Source organism: Cucurbita pepo, chromosome LG16, assembly GCF_002806865.2.
Source record: "Cucurbita pepo subsp. pepo cultivar mu-cu-16 chromosome LG16, ASM280686v2, whole genome shotgun sequence".
Classification (NCBI taxonomy): Eukaryota; Viridiplantae; Streptophyta; class Magnoliopsida; order Cucurbitales; family Cucurbitaceae; genus Cucurbita; species Cucurbita pepo.
This window is the reverse complement of record NC_036653.1, coordinates 4,146,859-4,164,513: the sequence shown is the minus strand read 5'-3', so window position 1 is coordinate 4,164,513 and position 17,655 is coordinate 4,146,859. Positions and strand designations below refer to the sequence as shown.

At 34.5% G+C, this 17,655-nt stretch overlaps 1 protein-coding gene across 1 annotated transcript; it reads right to left on the bottom strand.

The window, feature by feature from the left end:
• Positions 1 to 1,959: 1,959 nt before the first annotated feature.
• LOC111777849 lies at positions 1,960 to 9,659 on the bottom strand. Its single transcript, XM_023657572.1, has 7 exons — positions 9,379 to 9,659; positions 9,022 to 9,123; positions 7,291 to 7,402; positions 6,565 to 6,680; positions 4,945 to 5,130; positions 4,438 to 4,577; positions 1,960 to 2,350 (listed from the first exon to the last, which is right to left on the bottom strand). Exons 1-7 carry the CDS (start codon positions 9,501 to 9,503, stop codon positions 2,166 to 2,168), a joined length of 966 nt encoding a protein of 321 aa, XP_023513340.1. The 5' UTR covers positions 9,504 to 9,659; the 3' UTR covers positions 1,960 to 2,165.
• Between the last annotated feature and the right edge of the window lie 7,996 nt (positions 9,660 to 17,655).

Here is a 17,655-nt window from a genome sequence, read left to right as displayed (position 1 = left end):
CGTCCAGTGTCCAACTCAAATACTATTTGTAACAACTCAAGCCCACTGCTATCCATCGATGGACTTGACCCGTTGCATAAATGCCATTGGGTTGATCGATCTTTGGAGACTTCGGACATTGAATGAATGAATGAATGAATGGTGTGTTTTGATAGTTTGAAGTGAAATGAAAGCAAGAAATGTGGTGTACTCATTTGTTTAATAGTGAGTCATAGAATATCTGGTTTGGAAATGTTACCTAAATTAGTTGCCTCAAATAATCACCAAATATTGTCTCTCTCTGGGGGCCTTTCAAAACCACATCCATTCATATTCTTTATTTATTTATTTATTTATTTATTATTATTATTCTAATAAAATTAATATTACATTAAAAAAAATAATAATAAGTAGAAATTGAAACCTTACCAAAATTAATTGTTATATTATAAGAATAATAAATAATTGGAACATGAAATGACGATATAAGACATGCCAACTAACAATAATAATAATAATAATAATAATAATAATAATAATTTGGTTTATAGGGAGAGAATTATTGAAAGTGAAGTTTGAATAATAAACTTTACCTAAATATATGTTTTAGTTTTTAATATTAAGGGGGAAAAATTAATTCCTTATAATATTAACATTTTTCATATTCGATTGGCGTAAGCTTAAAGTATTTTTCTTAGTTGTTTTATGTATGAACGTTAGATCATGTTATCACGTCAATGATGAAGAGTTGACTACCTATCAAAGGACGAGGTAAGGGTGTAATAAGTTTGACTCGAGAAGATTTTGTGGGTCAAATTGTAACAGTTCAAGCCTACCACGAATAGACATTGTCCTCTTTGAACTTTCTCTTTCGGGTTTTTCCTCATGATTTTTAAAACGTGTCTGTTAGGAAGAGGTTTTGTTTCTCTCTCCAACCAATGTGGGATCACTCAACAGATTCGGTGAGTCAAATTGTAACAACCTAAGTCCACCCATAGCGGATATTGTCCTAGTTAGACTTTCTCGAGAATTTAAAAATAACAAGTCAAACGTAGAGAAATTAATAATTATTTTATTTTACTAGAAAAAAAAAATTGAAGAAGGGAGGAGGAAAAGGGAGGATTCAATCTCTCTGAACGCTGATTGGTCCGCCGACAGACACCGCCGGTCCCAAAACCCCTTATCTTTCCATCTCCGACATTGCTTTTTCCAATGACTAATTAAAACATATTATATTCACATTTTTTCTTTTCTTTAAGAAAAATTAATAGAAATATTTCATATATTTTTTTAACTGTTAAAAAATTTTACTTTAAAATTTTTAAATTAATAGATTTAATAATTTATTTTAAAAATATTCTTAAATTTTCAATTAATAGATTTAATAATTTATTTTAAAAATATTCTTAAATTTTCAATACATAACAAAACGTAATCTTTTTGCTTAAAAAAAAGAATGTTTTTTTCATATTAATTAAATTATAAATTTAGTTTTTAAATTATCAAATTTGTATCTAAATTGTCTATTATTAGATTCTCAAACTTCCATTTATTTTTCTTTTAAGTAAGTTTCTAAATTTAATATTAAAAATTTGCAAATTAATTAATATATAAAATATAAAAACTAATTTTATATCTAACCCAATCATAAACTTTCAATTCAGTGTGAGTTTCAATAAATGCCAATATGTAAAAAAAATAAAAATAAAAAAGACAATACAAAAATTTTAGACCCACTAAACACAAAATTAAAAGACCAAGAACCAAAAAAAATTGAGAGATATTAGACACGACATGTCGACACTTTTTAAAATCAGTTTAATCTTATTTCATTGATTTTGTTTCGACAGTAAGAACGAAGTTTATGTCGAACCATGAACATGGAAGGTGAACGTGTTACCGTGTTATCGAAAGTAAAAAATCAGCCTTCACAAACTCCTTTCTCAAGCATGTAAAAAAATCAGCTGAAATAAGTGGAACTAAACAGTAAATCACATTTAATTATTATACCTCCTTAATAACCCAAAAAAAAAGAGAGTGAACTATTAAATTCTTCTCTTCTAATACTTAATAGCAGAACGTAGAAATACAGTTTATCCTTAAAAACTAAACAGAAATCAGCCATTGAGGAGATAGATAATAAGCAAAGTGATAGATACTACATGGCCATCGATCTATCTATCTCTCTATGCACTCAGAGTCAAGGAGATAACCGAAGAGAGTTTGAACTTACGAGCTTTCGACGAATTTTGAGGTTGAAACAAAATCTCTGTGCTCGATCTTACTGTCACTTCTTTCCACTCTGAAGTTGGAGCTAAGCCCCCACTTCGGTTATCGCGTGGACCGTATAATACTTGTAGCCTTGTAGGAGCTGCAATTGGTATTTATACACAAGTAAGAAGACAAATAATACAATCACAATAGCTTCACCAATTTGAAGATAACATATTAAGGGTAACATACAAGGGATGGTAGCTTAGCTTATAGTAATGCTGTTAATTCAATGATAAATGATGATATGACTATAAGACTTGGCTAGTTCGACGGGGCAAATGTTAAAAAAGAGCTATCCAACTGGAATAGAGTTGAATGTTGTGAGATCCCACATCGGTTGGGGAGGATAACGAAACACTCTTTATAAGGGTATGGAAACTTCTCCCTAACAGACACATTTTAAAAACCTCGAAGGAAAGCCCAAAGAAGACAATATCTGCTAGCGGTACATTCGGGCCTTTACAAATGTTCTATACCTTATCCTACGAAGCAAGTATGAGTTGGAGCATGATACATCCAGATCCAGCTATCTACTTCCATTCAATAGACCTTTTGGACACTTCCCCCCAAGATCGCAAGATCCAGCCAAGGGGGAACGCTGGTGGGGTTGGAGTAATGGCATTAAAATCCCACCAAAATCAGCGGAGCAAGGAACAGTTCCTTGCTTAGCTTGACCACAGAAATATTCCCATCTTAAAATATCCCACTATTCTCCTAAAATTGCCCCATGTTAGAGATGTAAAAATTGTAAACAGTCAAGCGTCAGCCTCATCTACGACTGAACAGATTATAAACCCAAGGTACAACAGGATCAGCTCAAGAAACCTCGAAAAGTAGAAAGGACCATCATTTAAATCCACCACATGATGCTTTCCTCTGAATGACAATGATAGGTTTAAAGCTTCTGAAGCGCAAATGCTAAAGAAAACAATTGATATGGAAATATACACAACTGGTGCAAAACGAATAACAGGATTGATATGGAAATATACACAACTGGTGCAAAATTTTTCTTTTTGTTCTTTGAGATTTCTATAACATTAGGGAGAGCTCATCAAAACAATACGAGATAAACATAAATTGAGCTTCCTCAAGATCGCAGGGATCGAAGTTTAAGTACAGCTGAGAGTGAAACTAAGGGGTGTTTGAATTGAGGAGTTGGGAAAGGTGTAGTTATTAAGTCTACTCCACCCCTTGTTTGGCCAAGAGTTGTTAGATATGGGTAACTTGGGAAGTAGGATAGGGTGGGGAGTTATTAACTTCCCACGTGGAGTAGACTTTTTCAATAAATTTTATAATAATTAAAATATAAAATATAACTTAAAAAATCATTATTTGAAATCATAACGCAGATCACAGTACTACAAAACAATTTTTTTAGTTTATAAAACTCTTCCTACCTCTCTTCCACTACATATCACCTACAATTTAAATTAAAATTTCTTATAACAAATAATAAAAATATTATGTTATTTGTGGTACTTTATTTTAAACTTAATAAAATAAAAGTAGAACCACAAATAACATAAATATAGAATATTTTGAACAAAAGAATGTGTACAATACTCATTTTGAACTTAATCATGTTAAAATAGCATAAATATATGATTTTTTATTTTTTAACTTAGTTATTTATATTTTAAAACTTCAATGTATTTCATTTTAAACTAATCAATCTTTAGAGGAACGAATATATATTAATTAAAACTTTTGAAAATCCTATAGTTGAACAGTACAACAAGATTGTAGGAAAAAAAACAGCCAATGTAAACTACGACTCAATAACTTTGTATTAAGAAACTTTGCACTCCAAACACAGACTAAATAACTCTCCCGAACTATTGGACTCTCCATACTAAACAACTCTACACCCTAACTAATCAACACGGATTAAATAACTCTCCAGTCTAGATAAAAGAACTTCATGTTAAATAACTCTGGAGAACACCCCTAAGAGAGCATAGAAGCAATGGAATCTCCATCGCTGGCTAACTTAATAGATTTGGGATGACACAGACAAGTACAATGTTAGAGAAAATGGAAAATTAGAGGGAAATTAAGAGCTGATCAATCAATAGTAAATGCTGAAAATCATGAATTATTGACTCCTCCATTTCATAACATAAAAGTGATAAAGCAAACAGTTGATGACTCTTATCAAGTAGTAAAAATGCAGAACATTACCGAAACCAAGCATGCTCGTCTTTTGAATGGTCAGATGACTAATTTTTGACCGTTTGATATCTCTCAAATCCTGAACATCTTCTTCCTTGCCCTTGAATTCCAGAAATTCTCCAAGTATATATTTCCCTTTGAGCTCCAGTCTGAAGAGAAGGGAATATAAAAGTTCACACAAAAAGTATTATTTCTATTTTTCTCTCTATTTTCTTTACAACCTTCTGATCTTGAAGTTTAGATAACCAACTATGCATGAAGGCATAGATTTGACCAGAATAATAAATAAAAATGCTGAAGCACGAGTTCTGTAATCATCCATAGTCCTATACCAAAACCCAATCCTGGTCACACATCACTGGTAAAGGACTATGGATGATTTTCTAAAATGCCGTAAAATTATGTGCACATGTTAGTAATAACAATAAGCATGCTTTTTTTATGAAAAAACAAAAATACCACAATGCATTTTACTGATTTTTTTTTTTTTCTACGTTGCATAGATGTTGAACTTACTTATCCCACATCGGTGCAGTGCCAAGGATAGCTTTAAGCTTTTGATCCAGAGGTTCATCCTGCAACTCTTTCTTTCCACGAAATGCACCTTTCATCCAGCCAGAGAAGGAACTGTGTCCCGGTTTCAGCTGCATCCACTGGTCATAGGTAGTAACTTCGGGAGGAAATAACCCTGAGTCAATTGTACTGTAAGGGGAAAATGCAGCTGTTAGAATTTTCTTACAACTTGAAAACTCTACCATCACTTTACACAAGAATGATTTTTCTCCTAAATGCTTGATGTATATACAGTAAGCCCATACAAATATTGGCCATATTTATCATACATTAGATTTATAGAACCATACATTTATCATGATCTGTTGATTGGAATCATTTTTTTTTTTTAGTACAATAAACGTGGGAGTATTGGGATTTAAACCTCGGACCTCAAGGGAAGAAGTATATGATAATTACTGCTGAGATATGCTCACATTGGCTAGAGAATCATCTTTTTACTCAAATGACTTTAAAAACATTGGATGCCCCCATGCATAAACCTAATAATAGGTCAGAAGCAAAGGAAAAGGAAAGTACACATGCAGAATTTAGACCCTACAGCTCATCCAAATCTAACTCAAACCATTCTTGTGCCCCTCATCTTTCAGAGTCTTCCCTCTATTCTTCTCACGCAATATCCCCCAACTAAAAAATTCACATCACCCCCATGGAGAAGAACACAACTCCATCTTCAGCTACTACTCACATACTCCTACTGATGAAAGTGTTCTGTCTTGTTCTGCTTTCTTTCTCCTACCTAGATAAACTGAATGGAAAGCCTACAGCGGCCTTCACGATCATTTCATCAAATTTACAACATAGTTAAAGTCGTTTCTTGATATTGAAAAGTTTAGAACTTCTGTTCATTGGTGAGGCATGAGGCATGAGACATGAAATGATGAAATTAATCAGATTCAAAATTTCAGCAAAATCAGAACATATAGACTGTTGTCTATAATACCAATTAATTGAACAGATAGGCAACTTCAGCTATGTCAAAGCAACCTCTAATTTAAATACACTGTTTGCAGTACCAATTAGACGAATTTTACAAAATTTTATGGACTATTGATGTCACTACGCAAATTTCACCTTCTCTCATTAATAAATTTTTTGGCAAAGAAAAAAAAATCATTGATGTTGGGAAAAGCTACAAACAAAAGTATAGAATCCTTTAGGAGTTATGAAAAATAACAGCCTAATTGCACTTATTTACATAATGGAACTTGAGAGAAGCACCACTTAGAATAATGAAATTGGGCTATCCCAAACCCTATCCTTCTCACTAAATAGTTTGGACTCCTCCAGTTTAAAATTTGAGCAAAATTATTCGAACTCATATTCAAGAAGGCGGGCATTTGTACAGACCAGGTCCCATCCAGTTAAATTTTTGGACTACTAAACATTCAGAGTTATATAGACAACATCTGATAAATGGTTGTCCGATAAATGATTCAATGTCAATTTCTGAACTTCTATAACATTAATTATCAGAAGTAAAAAGATAACAAAACTTGAGATCATTTTAAGAAAAGTAAAATTTCTCAATAATCATACCATGAACAAGTTCCAACTCATTACCGGAATTTGGGATTTGGAAGAACAACTTTGCATGACAAATATCCTTCTGGAAGATCCACTCCTCTTTGTTCAAGGTAAGATTCAAGGACTGGTATCAATTGTTTGGTCTCTTCAACCTGAAATCAGAATAACAGTATATAACAGTTTGGAAAAAGCAAAATTAAACAGCATTTGATCATTCACATGACATAAGGTTCTATATTATAATAAAGCTGCCTATCCAAAATCTGCAGTACACAACCAAGCATCAGAGACAAAACACTGATAAATAATTTTTTAGGGAAGAAAACTTATTCACGCTGAACTTCTTATATTCTTTTCCAGCCACCTAATTCTCTGTGTGCTAGAACTAGTTCAAATCCACACCAATAAAATCAAATAAAGATGAAAAAAAATTATAAACCAGTTGCCATACTTACTTGTAGATGCATAAGCTACTTAATGAAGAGGAAAATTTTAAACCATACCAATATGTAGAGATACCTCTATCAGCAACAACAGTGCAATACTAGTCAGTATGTACAACATGATTAATTGGCAGATTTTCAGGTACAAGTAAAATAGGCATTACAGCTTACACATGCCAACTATTATGCTATTGATATATCAACATCTGGGAATTATGACATTCAACATTATTTACAAATTTCCTCCGTAACAGAAAATTTAATGGTCTAGAAGAAAAATTATGGAAGCTAAAGCAATAAAAATTCAACTATCACTTACAGGGTCAGGAAGAGTCTTTGCCTTATGCTTTCCGTCATCACAAACCCAGGAACCATCCGAATTGATGGAGACAAATCCCGATAAGTTCTTCACAGATATCAGCAATAACTCCCTGTAAATGAATTAACTAACGTAAAATTAAGAAAGTCGAATCAAACTATCACAGCATGAATGTTATTGTGAATCAATATATATATCTTAGTTATAGGAATCCATTAGTTAATTGCCCTTTATGGTAATTTTACATTCAATTAGTTCAGGAGTATTGTTGTTAAACTAGCTGAACAAGGATTATCAAGAATAATATCCCACTAAGTTACCAATCATCAAATCACTTGGTCTATAAAGAATCAGGTTCTACAATAGCTATTTAAGTATTGGAAAAAAATCTTGGCTTGATTGTTTACTCTTATCTCTACCTTACCAACATCGTTCAATGTGGCTAACAGTAAGGTTTAAGAATTGATAGATATCGATTCATTGGACAAACGTCAAGACCCTCAACTTTAGAAGACCTTTTGCTGGGGAGATGGTTATGATTCTCATTAGTCCTTGGACAATTCTAGCTTTTTCTTGGCGGGATCTACTTCCAAGCCAAACACAAATTTGCTACAGCTAAATGGAAGGATTAGATAACCAAAACATCTTTCCATCTCTCTCAACAAAACACACAAAATTCATCAAGTAATCCTTGTATTATCACCTTCCCTAGTTGGTGTATTCTCTTCAAAATATGAAAATAATAATAATAACAATAATAATAATCATTTGTTCCTACGTTGTCCTTTCACCTTTGACCATTTTATTTTGGTGGAAAGGAAACTGTTAATCTACTTTAATTTTGATGTAGCTCTTCCAAGCTCTAACTGCAGGGATGTCGATCATTTCTTACAAGACTCCCTATTTAAAACAGAGACAAGGGTCCTGTTTTTTTGGTGCAATTCCATGAGTTATCCTTTGGTCTAGTTGGATAAAGAAAAATGGAAGGATTACACCAAGAAGCTGCCACAAAAGAAGATTTCCCAAACTTAAAAAAAACTTAATCAATGAAGACCCTATTGCTCCCCTCAAGCCATACCAACAAAACTCGAGAACNCCAAGAAGCTGCCACAAAAGAAGATTTCCCAAACTTAAAAAAACTTAATCAATGAAGACCCTATTGCTCCCCTCAAGCCATACCAACAAAACTCGAGAATGAAAGAAGGAAGTCAACAAAACACATGAACAAAAGGAGAAATATACTAAAGTAAGAACAAAACGAAGCCTATTTGTGGTATACCTCGATTTTATTATTATTATTATTATTATTATTATTATTACACAAGTGTTATTCCTCAGCGTTCCTCAATGAATTACAAGGATCATCTAAACAAAGATCCTGGAAAGGCGTTATTTCACTAAGGAATGTCAAAAACTAATTTCCTTGGGCCGAAGAACATCAAATTTCACACCTAGAAAACGTTATCATGCCTTCTTAATTTCATTTTCACAGTAACTATCTAAGCATATAAAAAGAATGGAATTCTTTCTTTACAAGGACATGTCAGAATCAGAATGAGAATAGAAAAAGGCTACACAAAATAAAAACCACAAATTCTCACGCGAACAAAAAAAGAAAGTATCAGATTTGACAATGAAATAATGATTATTAAAATCGTTAGCAAGTCCACAAGATTTTTACCACATTATATCCATAGCTAAACAACATAATTTCAAAAGCAGTATTCATACTCTTTGGTGACCACCACGAGATCAATATTCCGCCGAGAACCGGTGTCAGCATCAGGAATCCGAAGCCCAATGTAAGCCTTACCACCATAAAGCTTTTCAAACCTACAAAAACAAAACAGAGAGACCAAATTAGAAGAATACAGGAAACAGGAACAAAAAAATAAACAATAAAAATAAAGTACAGCAACGGGGAATCGGAGTTTCATAAAACTTCAACAAGCCAATCCCAAGTCCTGTTCGCTTACTGGATTGTTTCAGAATCCAAACAGTCAATTACAAAAGAACTGATGAACCGACAAGGAGGAAAGAGGAAAAATGGAAATATAGAAGCTGAATCATAGAGTACAGATGAAGTACCTAGTGGCGACGGCGAAAATAGCATTAAAATCGGAGGTCTCAACCTCCATAACATCGTCGTCGCCGGAGAAGAAAAGCTTGAACAAGGCATAAACGATCAGTCCACCGATAATCGCGACCCACATGATCGACCGGTTGATGAATTTCGTTCGGTGATCGACGGGACTTCCTAAGCTTGATGTCGTGAAAGAATAAATTCTCTTCGCACCGAAGGAACGAATTGAATATTTTGCTTTATGTTCGAAATTTCACGGAAAGGTAGAAAGGAAAACGATAATTGTTTAATTTCGATGATTTTTTTTTTTTTTGGTCTTTAGTGAATTTAAGTCTTAAATTATAGATTTAATATTGTTATCTTTATTTATTGTTATATTCTTTTTAATATTGTTTTTTTTTTTTAACGTATTAATTTAGCCTAAAGTTAAAAAATTTCGCAAGACACGGCCCCATCTGGCAAGCTTTCATTCACAACCGACTTGAACTGAAAACTGTCGAAAACCCCTCTGTTTGATCGACTGATTGTAAGCTTTCACGACCCTTCTTTAGAGTATTGGAGTTTGACTGTATATTTTAACCTCGGACTTAGAGATAGGGTGCAATGTTGGCACATTTATGTCGTCTGATACTGTCCTAAAAAACTCATTCCCAAATGAAGCCGCCCAAGATACTTATCTTGCAATGCTCACCCTTACTATGCACACATGAGGTAGCTCACTTAGGCCAGAAATTCTGGAGTGGTGGAGAATCGACACCATGCCTACTTCTAGAATACATTCTAAAACATTTTTGGGTTTGACAAGAGTGACATCATTTTGACGAGGAGCATTCAACAACGTAGAACGTCCCAAATTTGGTAAGCTTTCATAGTTCCCATATACGGGTTTAACTCTAGAACCACTTGTCAAAACTTACCTCTAATCGTGTCTTTTGAGATTATGGCATGGGGCTCTCCATTAAGTCTGTCTCTAACAACCTTGACACCACGATTGCTTCTAATCCTGTTTATACCGTAACTTGTCAACCTTGTCCACTCTTTGATATGAACCAAGAGACATCAATCATACAATATACTTCAATGAATATGTGAAGATTGAAATTATCAAAAGATATTTCAATTCATGCCACGTTGAAGAACAATGAAGTTTTATGTTATAAATTTTGGGTGAATCACACTTTAGAGTAATTTAGAGTTATTGTATTTCATTAATGTATTTGAAGACTTTTTATTATTTTAGGTTATAATTACATGATGGTTAATTATGGTCATTAAGTATGAATGTTACAACTCTTGGGATGCGTTTCATTTTGAGACTATATAAAGCCATGTATATTGTATTTGTGAGTAGACTTGGAAAATATAGTAAAAGAAGCATTTGTGCTATTCGTTAGCCAATGGCTAAATTTGTTTGCAATTCTATGTAGTTTAGGTTGCATGTAAAATCATTCAAGCTCGACAAGATCAATCTTGCTTGTGGAGTGATTCGAATCTTAAACAAGTGTTCTCACGTTGAGATATTTGATCAACAAGAATCATTCAAGCTAGACATGATCGATCTTGCTTGTGGAGTGATTCGAATCTCAACCAATGTTCTTGCCTTGAGATATTGGATCAACAAGGTAATCTAAATCTTATTCCCCGTGTAGTGATTCCGTATCTTATCCTATAGCCTCAAAATGAAACTACTAAAGACATTCTAAGAGTTGTAACATTCATACTTAATGGCCATAATTAACGTAATTGTAACCTAAAATAATAAAAAGTCTTCAAGTACATTAATTAAATACAATAACTCTAAATTACTCTAAATTGTAATCCACCCAAAATTTATAATGTGATGTCCTACATTGGTTGGGGAGGAGAACAAATCACCATTTATAAGGGTGTGGAAACCTTCGCTTGAGGGGAAGCCCGAAAGGGAAAACCCAAAGAGGACAATATCGGCTAGAGGTGGAGGGGAAGCCCGAAAGGGAAAGGGAAAACCCAAAGAGGACAATATATGCTAGAGGTGGATCTGGGTCGTTACATATAACATAAAACTTCATTCTCCTCTTGAGGGGAAGCACGAAAGGGAAAACCCAAAGAGGATAAAACTTCATTCTCCCCTTGAGGGGAAGCCCGAAAGGGAAAACCCAAAGAGGACAATATCTGCTAGCTGTGGAGGGGAAGCCCGAAAGGGAAAACCCAAAGAGGACAATATCTGCTAGAGGTGTCGGGGAAGCCCGAAAGGGAAAACCCAAAGAGGACAATATCTGCTAGAGGTGGATCTGGGTCGTTACATATAACATAAAACTTCATTCTCCCCTTGAGGGGAAGCCCGAAAAGGAAAACCCAAAGAGGACAAAACTTTATTCTTCTTCGATGTGGCATGAATTGAAATATCTTTGATAATTTCAATAATATTTTTTTCACATCTTCATTGAAGTATACTGTATGATTGATGTTTCTTGGTTCATATCACTCTTCTTGTTATATTATATGATATACTATTCTCCTTAGTCACATCATTATACTTGTATTTTCGACATTTATGTAGTCCAACGAGCATCACTCACGTGTCGCTTTCTATCTAAAGGCACATGAAGGTCACAACCTACCTTCTTTTTGCGTTACAATCTCTAGAACCATTCATTCTTCAAGCTCCCTCCTGGTCAGGTTGCGTATCACTTTTTGGTCGGGTATCAAAATGGTAAATTTGTGACTATATTCCACGAAGACCCCTCATCTATTGTTAACAATGTTTTGTATTCAAGAACGGTGGCTTGCCCGTGTCGGCATGAAGCTGAATAAATTTTTTTGTTGCGAGATAACTACTGTGGGTTTACTTTTCTTTTTTTTATTGTGGCTTATGAGTTAGGCTTGCTGTACGACTATTTTTCTGTGAGATCCCACATCGATTGGGAGAACAAAGTATTCCTTATAAGAATGTGGAAACCTCTTCCTAACAGACACGTCTTAAAATCGCGAGACTAACAATGATATGTAATGGGTCAAAGTGGACAACATCTAGCCTAACAGTGAGTTTGAGTTGTTACATTTTCCTTCTAAAAGGTACAAAGAGTGAGTTAAGAACACATGAGATGTCTCATGAAGAACAAGGAACACAAGATTTCAATTTATAGCTTGTCTAGCCTGATTTGAGAAGTGCTAATTCGGTTCGAGACGAACCGTTAACGATTTTTTTATATGATAATATCTATTATTTTTAGAAAGAGGTATCGGGTTAACATTTGATACTGAAATGGAGACTATGATAGATTTAACCAAACTATAAGGATCAGATTGACCTCAAGAACGAGTCATGAAAACGAAACAAGTAGAATCACTAACTATGAGATTCCACATTGGTTAGGGGTGAACGAAACATTCTTTATGAGGGTGTGGAAACCTCTCCCTAGCAGACGCGTTCTAAAAACCTTGAGGGGAAAACCCAAACAAAACAATATATGTTAACGATGGACTTGGGTCGTTACAAATGAGGTGGATTGGGGAGTCCCACATTGATTAGAGAAGGGAACGAGTGCTAGCGAGGACGCTAGGCCCCGAAAGGAGGTGAAATGTGAGATCTTACATTGGTTAGGGAGGAGAACGAAACATTTTTTATAAGGAAATGGAAATCTCTCCCTAGTATATACATTTTAAAAACGGGACAATATCTGTTAGCGGTGAGCTTGAACCGCTACACTAACGTCTAAAAATTTCAAACTTAAACGAAGCATGACTTGAATGAAGAGAAGTGATAGAGGATAGATTCATTGAACGTTCTATAAGAGAGACGGTTAGAGACATCTATCATAGCTTAAACGACCGAAAAAAAGGGAGTAATACACAATCAAATGCAGCAAAAGGCAAGATACAGTTGAAAGTAGATATCAAACACAAGCTAATCTTGAAGATTTTGTGAGCTACAAAGCAACTTGTTTGAGTATTAATGATGAAGCTAGCGTGACAGGTTGCTATCAATTTCTTACTAAACGAACTCAACTCATTATATTTACTATTATGATTATGATATCACAACTTGCCGCCGCCAACACAAGTTGAGGTTTAAGAGTACAACAACATTTGATGTATGTTCAATCGAAGAACTTTCACGACAGCGTTCATAGATAAATTTAATTTCTCGACTTTTCGATTTGTGACAAAGAGGGCGTAAAGTTTTCATAGATCCCTGAACTTTTAATTTATATCTAATACACCCTTAAATTTTTATTTTTGTACTGAATATATCCGTTTAATTTTAATTGAAAGTTTAATGATCTATTAGAGACAAAATTATGACTCGTAGAGCGCTTTTCCTCCTTTTCCGTCCGTCTCTTTGGTCTTAAGAATGCTGGTTTTAAGAATGAGTGATTGACGTTCTCCGACCCTTACTGCCCAACCAGATAGCGGACAGCTAATACGTTCCACTTATTGAACAAGGTTCTATGGTCGGTCCGCCACCCTGGTTTATAAGGCATAAGAAAATGCAGGTTTAATAAATAATAATAATTATAAAATAAAGATAATGTTTAAATTTAATTGTCATATTTGTTATTTTTATTGCTTTTTAAATAACATAAAAAGTTGTCATGCAATTAAATCATGAAGTATTTATAGACATATTACAATTTATTTAAATATTTTCTTTATTTAAGTCTTCTATATATTTATTATTTTATTTATAACTCAATTAAGTTTGAATATCTCATTTAATTTTTAAAAAATTAATGAACTGAATTTTCTAGTTGTATTGGTATTTAAAAAATATTATAATTTTTATTTTTATTTGAATTTAAATTTGAAATGAGAAGTAAAAGAAGATGATCGGTAGAAGAAGGGATAGAGATGTCCACCTGTACACCGGGAGGAGTAGGGATAGGGATGGGGAAGTCTTTTCTATCCCGTCACCTACGTATGCAGATATTGTCATTTTTGGGTTTTTTTTCTGTCGGGGTTTCCCTCTGAATTTTTAAAACGTGTCTGTTAGAAGGAGGTTTCCACACCTTTTATAAAGAATATTTCGTTCACCTCCCCAATCGATGTGGGATCTCACAATTCACCCCCTTCTAGGTCCGGTGTCCTCGCAGGCACTCGTTATCCTGGGATCTCACCGTTTTAGTTGCAATTAACATATAACTAAACAATGAATGAATATGGTATAGAAACGTTTTCATAATAAGAGTATCATAAATCTTCCTTGAATTAAGAAACCAAACTATGAGTTCAATTACCACCCAAGAGTTTTCCTATCTCGAGCGATGAATTTACTAATATGATACTTCGTATAAATTTACGTTAGACAACCCTAGGATTATAGAACCGACTCGTGATACTCTATTAGCTTTAACACTAATCATAAGGCCCCGTTCCAAACAATCATCTCTAAAACCATTCAAATCTTAAATATTTTGGTTATAGCTAATGTATAACGCCTTAGGCCCCGTTCCTAACAGATATTGTCTACTTCTCCTCAAGGCTTTAAAACGCGTTGCTAGGGGGAGGTTTCCACTATTTCCCCTCAAGGCTTTAAAACGCGTCTGCTAGGGGGAGGTTTCCACACCATTATAAATGGAAGTTTGTTCTCCTTCCCAGTCTGCTAGGGGGAGGCACACCATTATAAATGGAAGTTTGTTCTCCTTCCCAGTCTGCTAGGGGGAGGCACACCATTATAAATGGAAGTTTGTTCTCCTTCCCAGTCTGCTAGGGGGAGGCACACCATTATAAATGGAAGTTTGTTCTCCTTCCCAGTCTGCTAGGGGGAGGCACACCATTATAAATGGAAGTTTGTTCTCCTTCCCAGTCTGCTAGGGGGAGGCACACCATTATAAATGGAAGTTTGTTCTCCTTCCCAGTCTGCTAGGGGGAGGCACACCATTATAAATGGAAGTTTGTTCTCCTTCCCAGTCTGCTAGGGGGAGGTTTCCACACCATTATAAATGGACGTTTGTTCTCCTTCCCAACCAATGTGGGACATCACAACTTAATTGGCACTCTTTCCTTCCTCTCATCGAGATTTGGGACCGCCCTCAAATTCACCCCCTTTGAGGCCCATTGTCCTTACTGGTACACTGCCTTGTGTCTACCCCCTCTTCGGGGAAGAGCGAGAACGCTGGCACATAGTCCAGTGTTTGGCTCTAATACCATTTGTAACGCCCCAGATCTACTGCTAGCAGATATTGTCCTCATTGGGCTTTTCCTTTCGGGCTTCCCCTCTAGGTTTTAAAACGTGTCTGCTAGGAGAAGGTTTCCACACCCTTATAAATGGTGGTTTGTTCTCCTCCCCAACCAATGTGGGACATCACATGATGGGGCCAAATGAGTACCAAATTCAGACCTTTGCCCATTTGGTATGAAAGCTTGCAACTCGTAGTCTCTTAAATACATATATACTTATTATTATTCATTATTCATTATTGAAGTATGATTTTACACAGTTGAGTTGACTTATTCACACTGGATTAGAGTAAACGATACATAATGGTTGTACCTTTCCTAAAAAGATTGCAATTGTGACAAGTGAGATACAGTAGGCTCGAATCAGCTGGCATAAAAAGGGTGGAGGGGACGTTACAAATTCCATTTCACAATATTTTCTTCCAATTTAGTTTCGACGATTATCCCCGCTCACGATTTCTAAAATGTTTTCTCTCGAAACGTGATTCGAGGTTTGACCATATGTTTTAACTGTTCGTGAAATCTGATTTTACAGAGTTGACTTATTCACTTGATTAGAATAAGTGACACATCATCGTTGTCCCTTGGATACAATTCTAAAACATTTTCTCTCGAAACGTGATTTGAGGTTCGACCATATGTCTTAACTGTCCGTGAAGTATGATTTTACACAGTTGACTTATTCACTGAATTAGAACAAGTGACATATAATAGTCGTCTCTTTACTTAAAAAGATGGCGACGGTGACAAATGAGAGACAACGAGCTGGAATTGGCTGGCATAAAAGGAAAATCCAGTGTGAGTCAAAGGTGAGACTTCCAACCCTACTTGTCTCTTTCTAAGCTAAATCTTGCTGGCTCCAGCTCCTTGTTTCTACCCCCAAAATTCATTAACTTCCGTCAATTATTTATTGCAATTCCTATGAAAAAAATAAATTTTTATCGATTTAATTCGATTTTGATATATTTCTTATCGAGTTCGAGTGTTTGTATAACAAAAATAATTTCAAAGATCCAGACAGAAATTGTAACGATCCATGCTTAAAATTTCTATCACGATTCAAAACTCGAAATTCAACACCTGATGACTCTGTTATTCTCATACATCTCTTCTAACATGGTTACTGTTCTTCCCGTATGAAATTTCTTAGAAGGTCACCTAACATAGAACAATTCATTTTGTTCAAAGCAAAACACGTTTAACCTTACCGTTCTTATAATTGAACCACTGAAAAGGAAAGGACACGTCGTTGGTATATATATATATAGTAACTTTTAATTATTTTAAGTCTTTTTTTAGTAATTGTATCCTCAGTATCACTCTCATTTGAATGTGGTACTTGTTCGTGTTGGGTGTGACAAAAATTGTGTAACCAATTGACCTATTCAACGACAGATATTTTATGGGGTATATTTTTATTTTTCCGGCCATCTTGTCAGCCTTAAACATAAAAATTAAAAAACCCAATATGTCAAATACTTGAAAAATTAGGTCAAATAGAGAAGAAAAAAAAGACCAAAAGTCAAAATATATCATTTGTTTTAATTACCTTATCCTGTTTGGCTTTCTCTTGTTTTCTTTCTTTTATTTAATGTTTTATTGTGTTTTACAATAATAAAAAAAGTCAACGCTACTTTTGGAACATTCATGAATCAACTTTTGATTCTTTTTAATGATTAATTTTTTTTTATAAGAAAAAATGGCTAATATATTTATTAATCTCTTTGAAGTTTGCGGTTAGGTTCATTGTCTGATCCTACGTCGGTTGAAGAGACACGAAACGTTACTTGTAAGAGTGTGGAAACTTTTTCCTAGTAGATACGTTTTAAAACCGTGAAGCTGACGATGATACGTAACGAACCAAAGTAGACAATATCTGCTAGTGGTAGGCTTGGGCTGCCAGTCACAACTCCCTTTCTCTTTCTTTTCGGTCGAACTTGTCTAGGTTGTTGTCGTCGTCGAGTAACTAATGCTCATGATCATGATGTTGATTATCGTGGTGCTCAATGTTTTGGTCTAATTATTGTTATGCAAATCAAATAGAACTAGACGTTTAAGAATTTAACTAATTATTGTTTGAATAGTTATGGATTAATGTATGTTTTATTAATGTAACATGTATT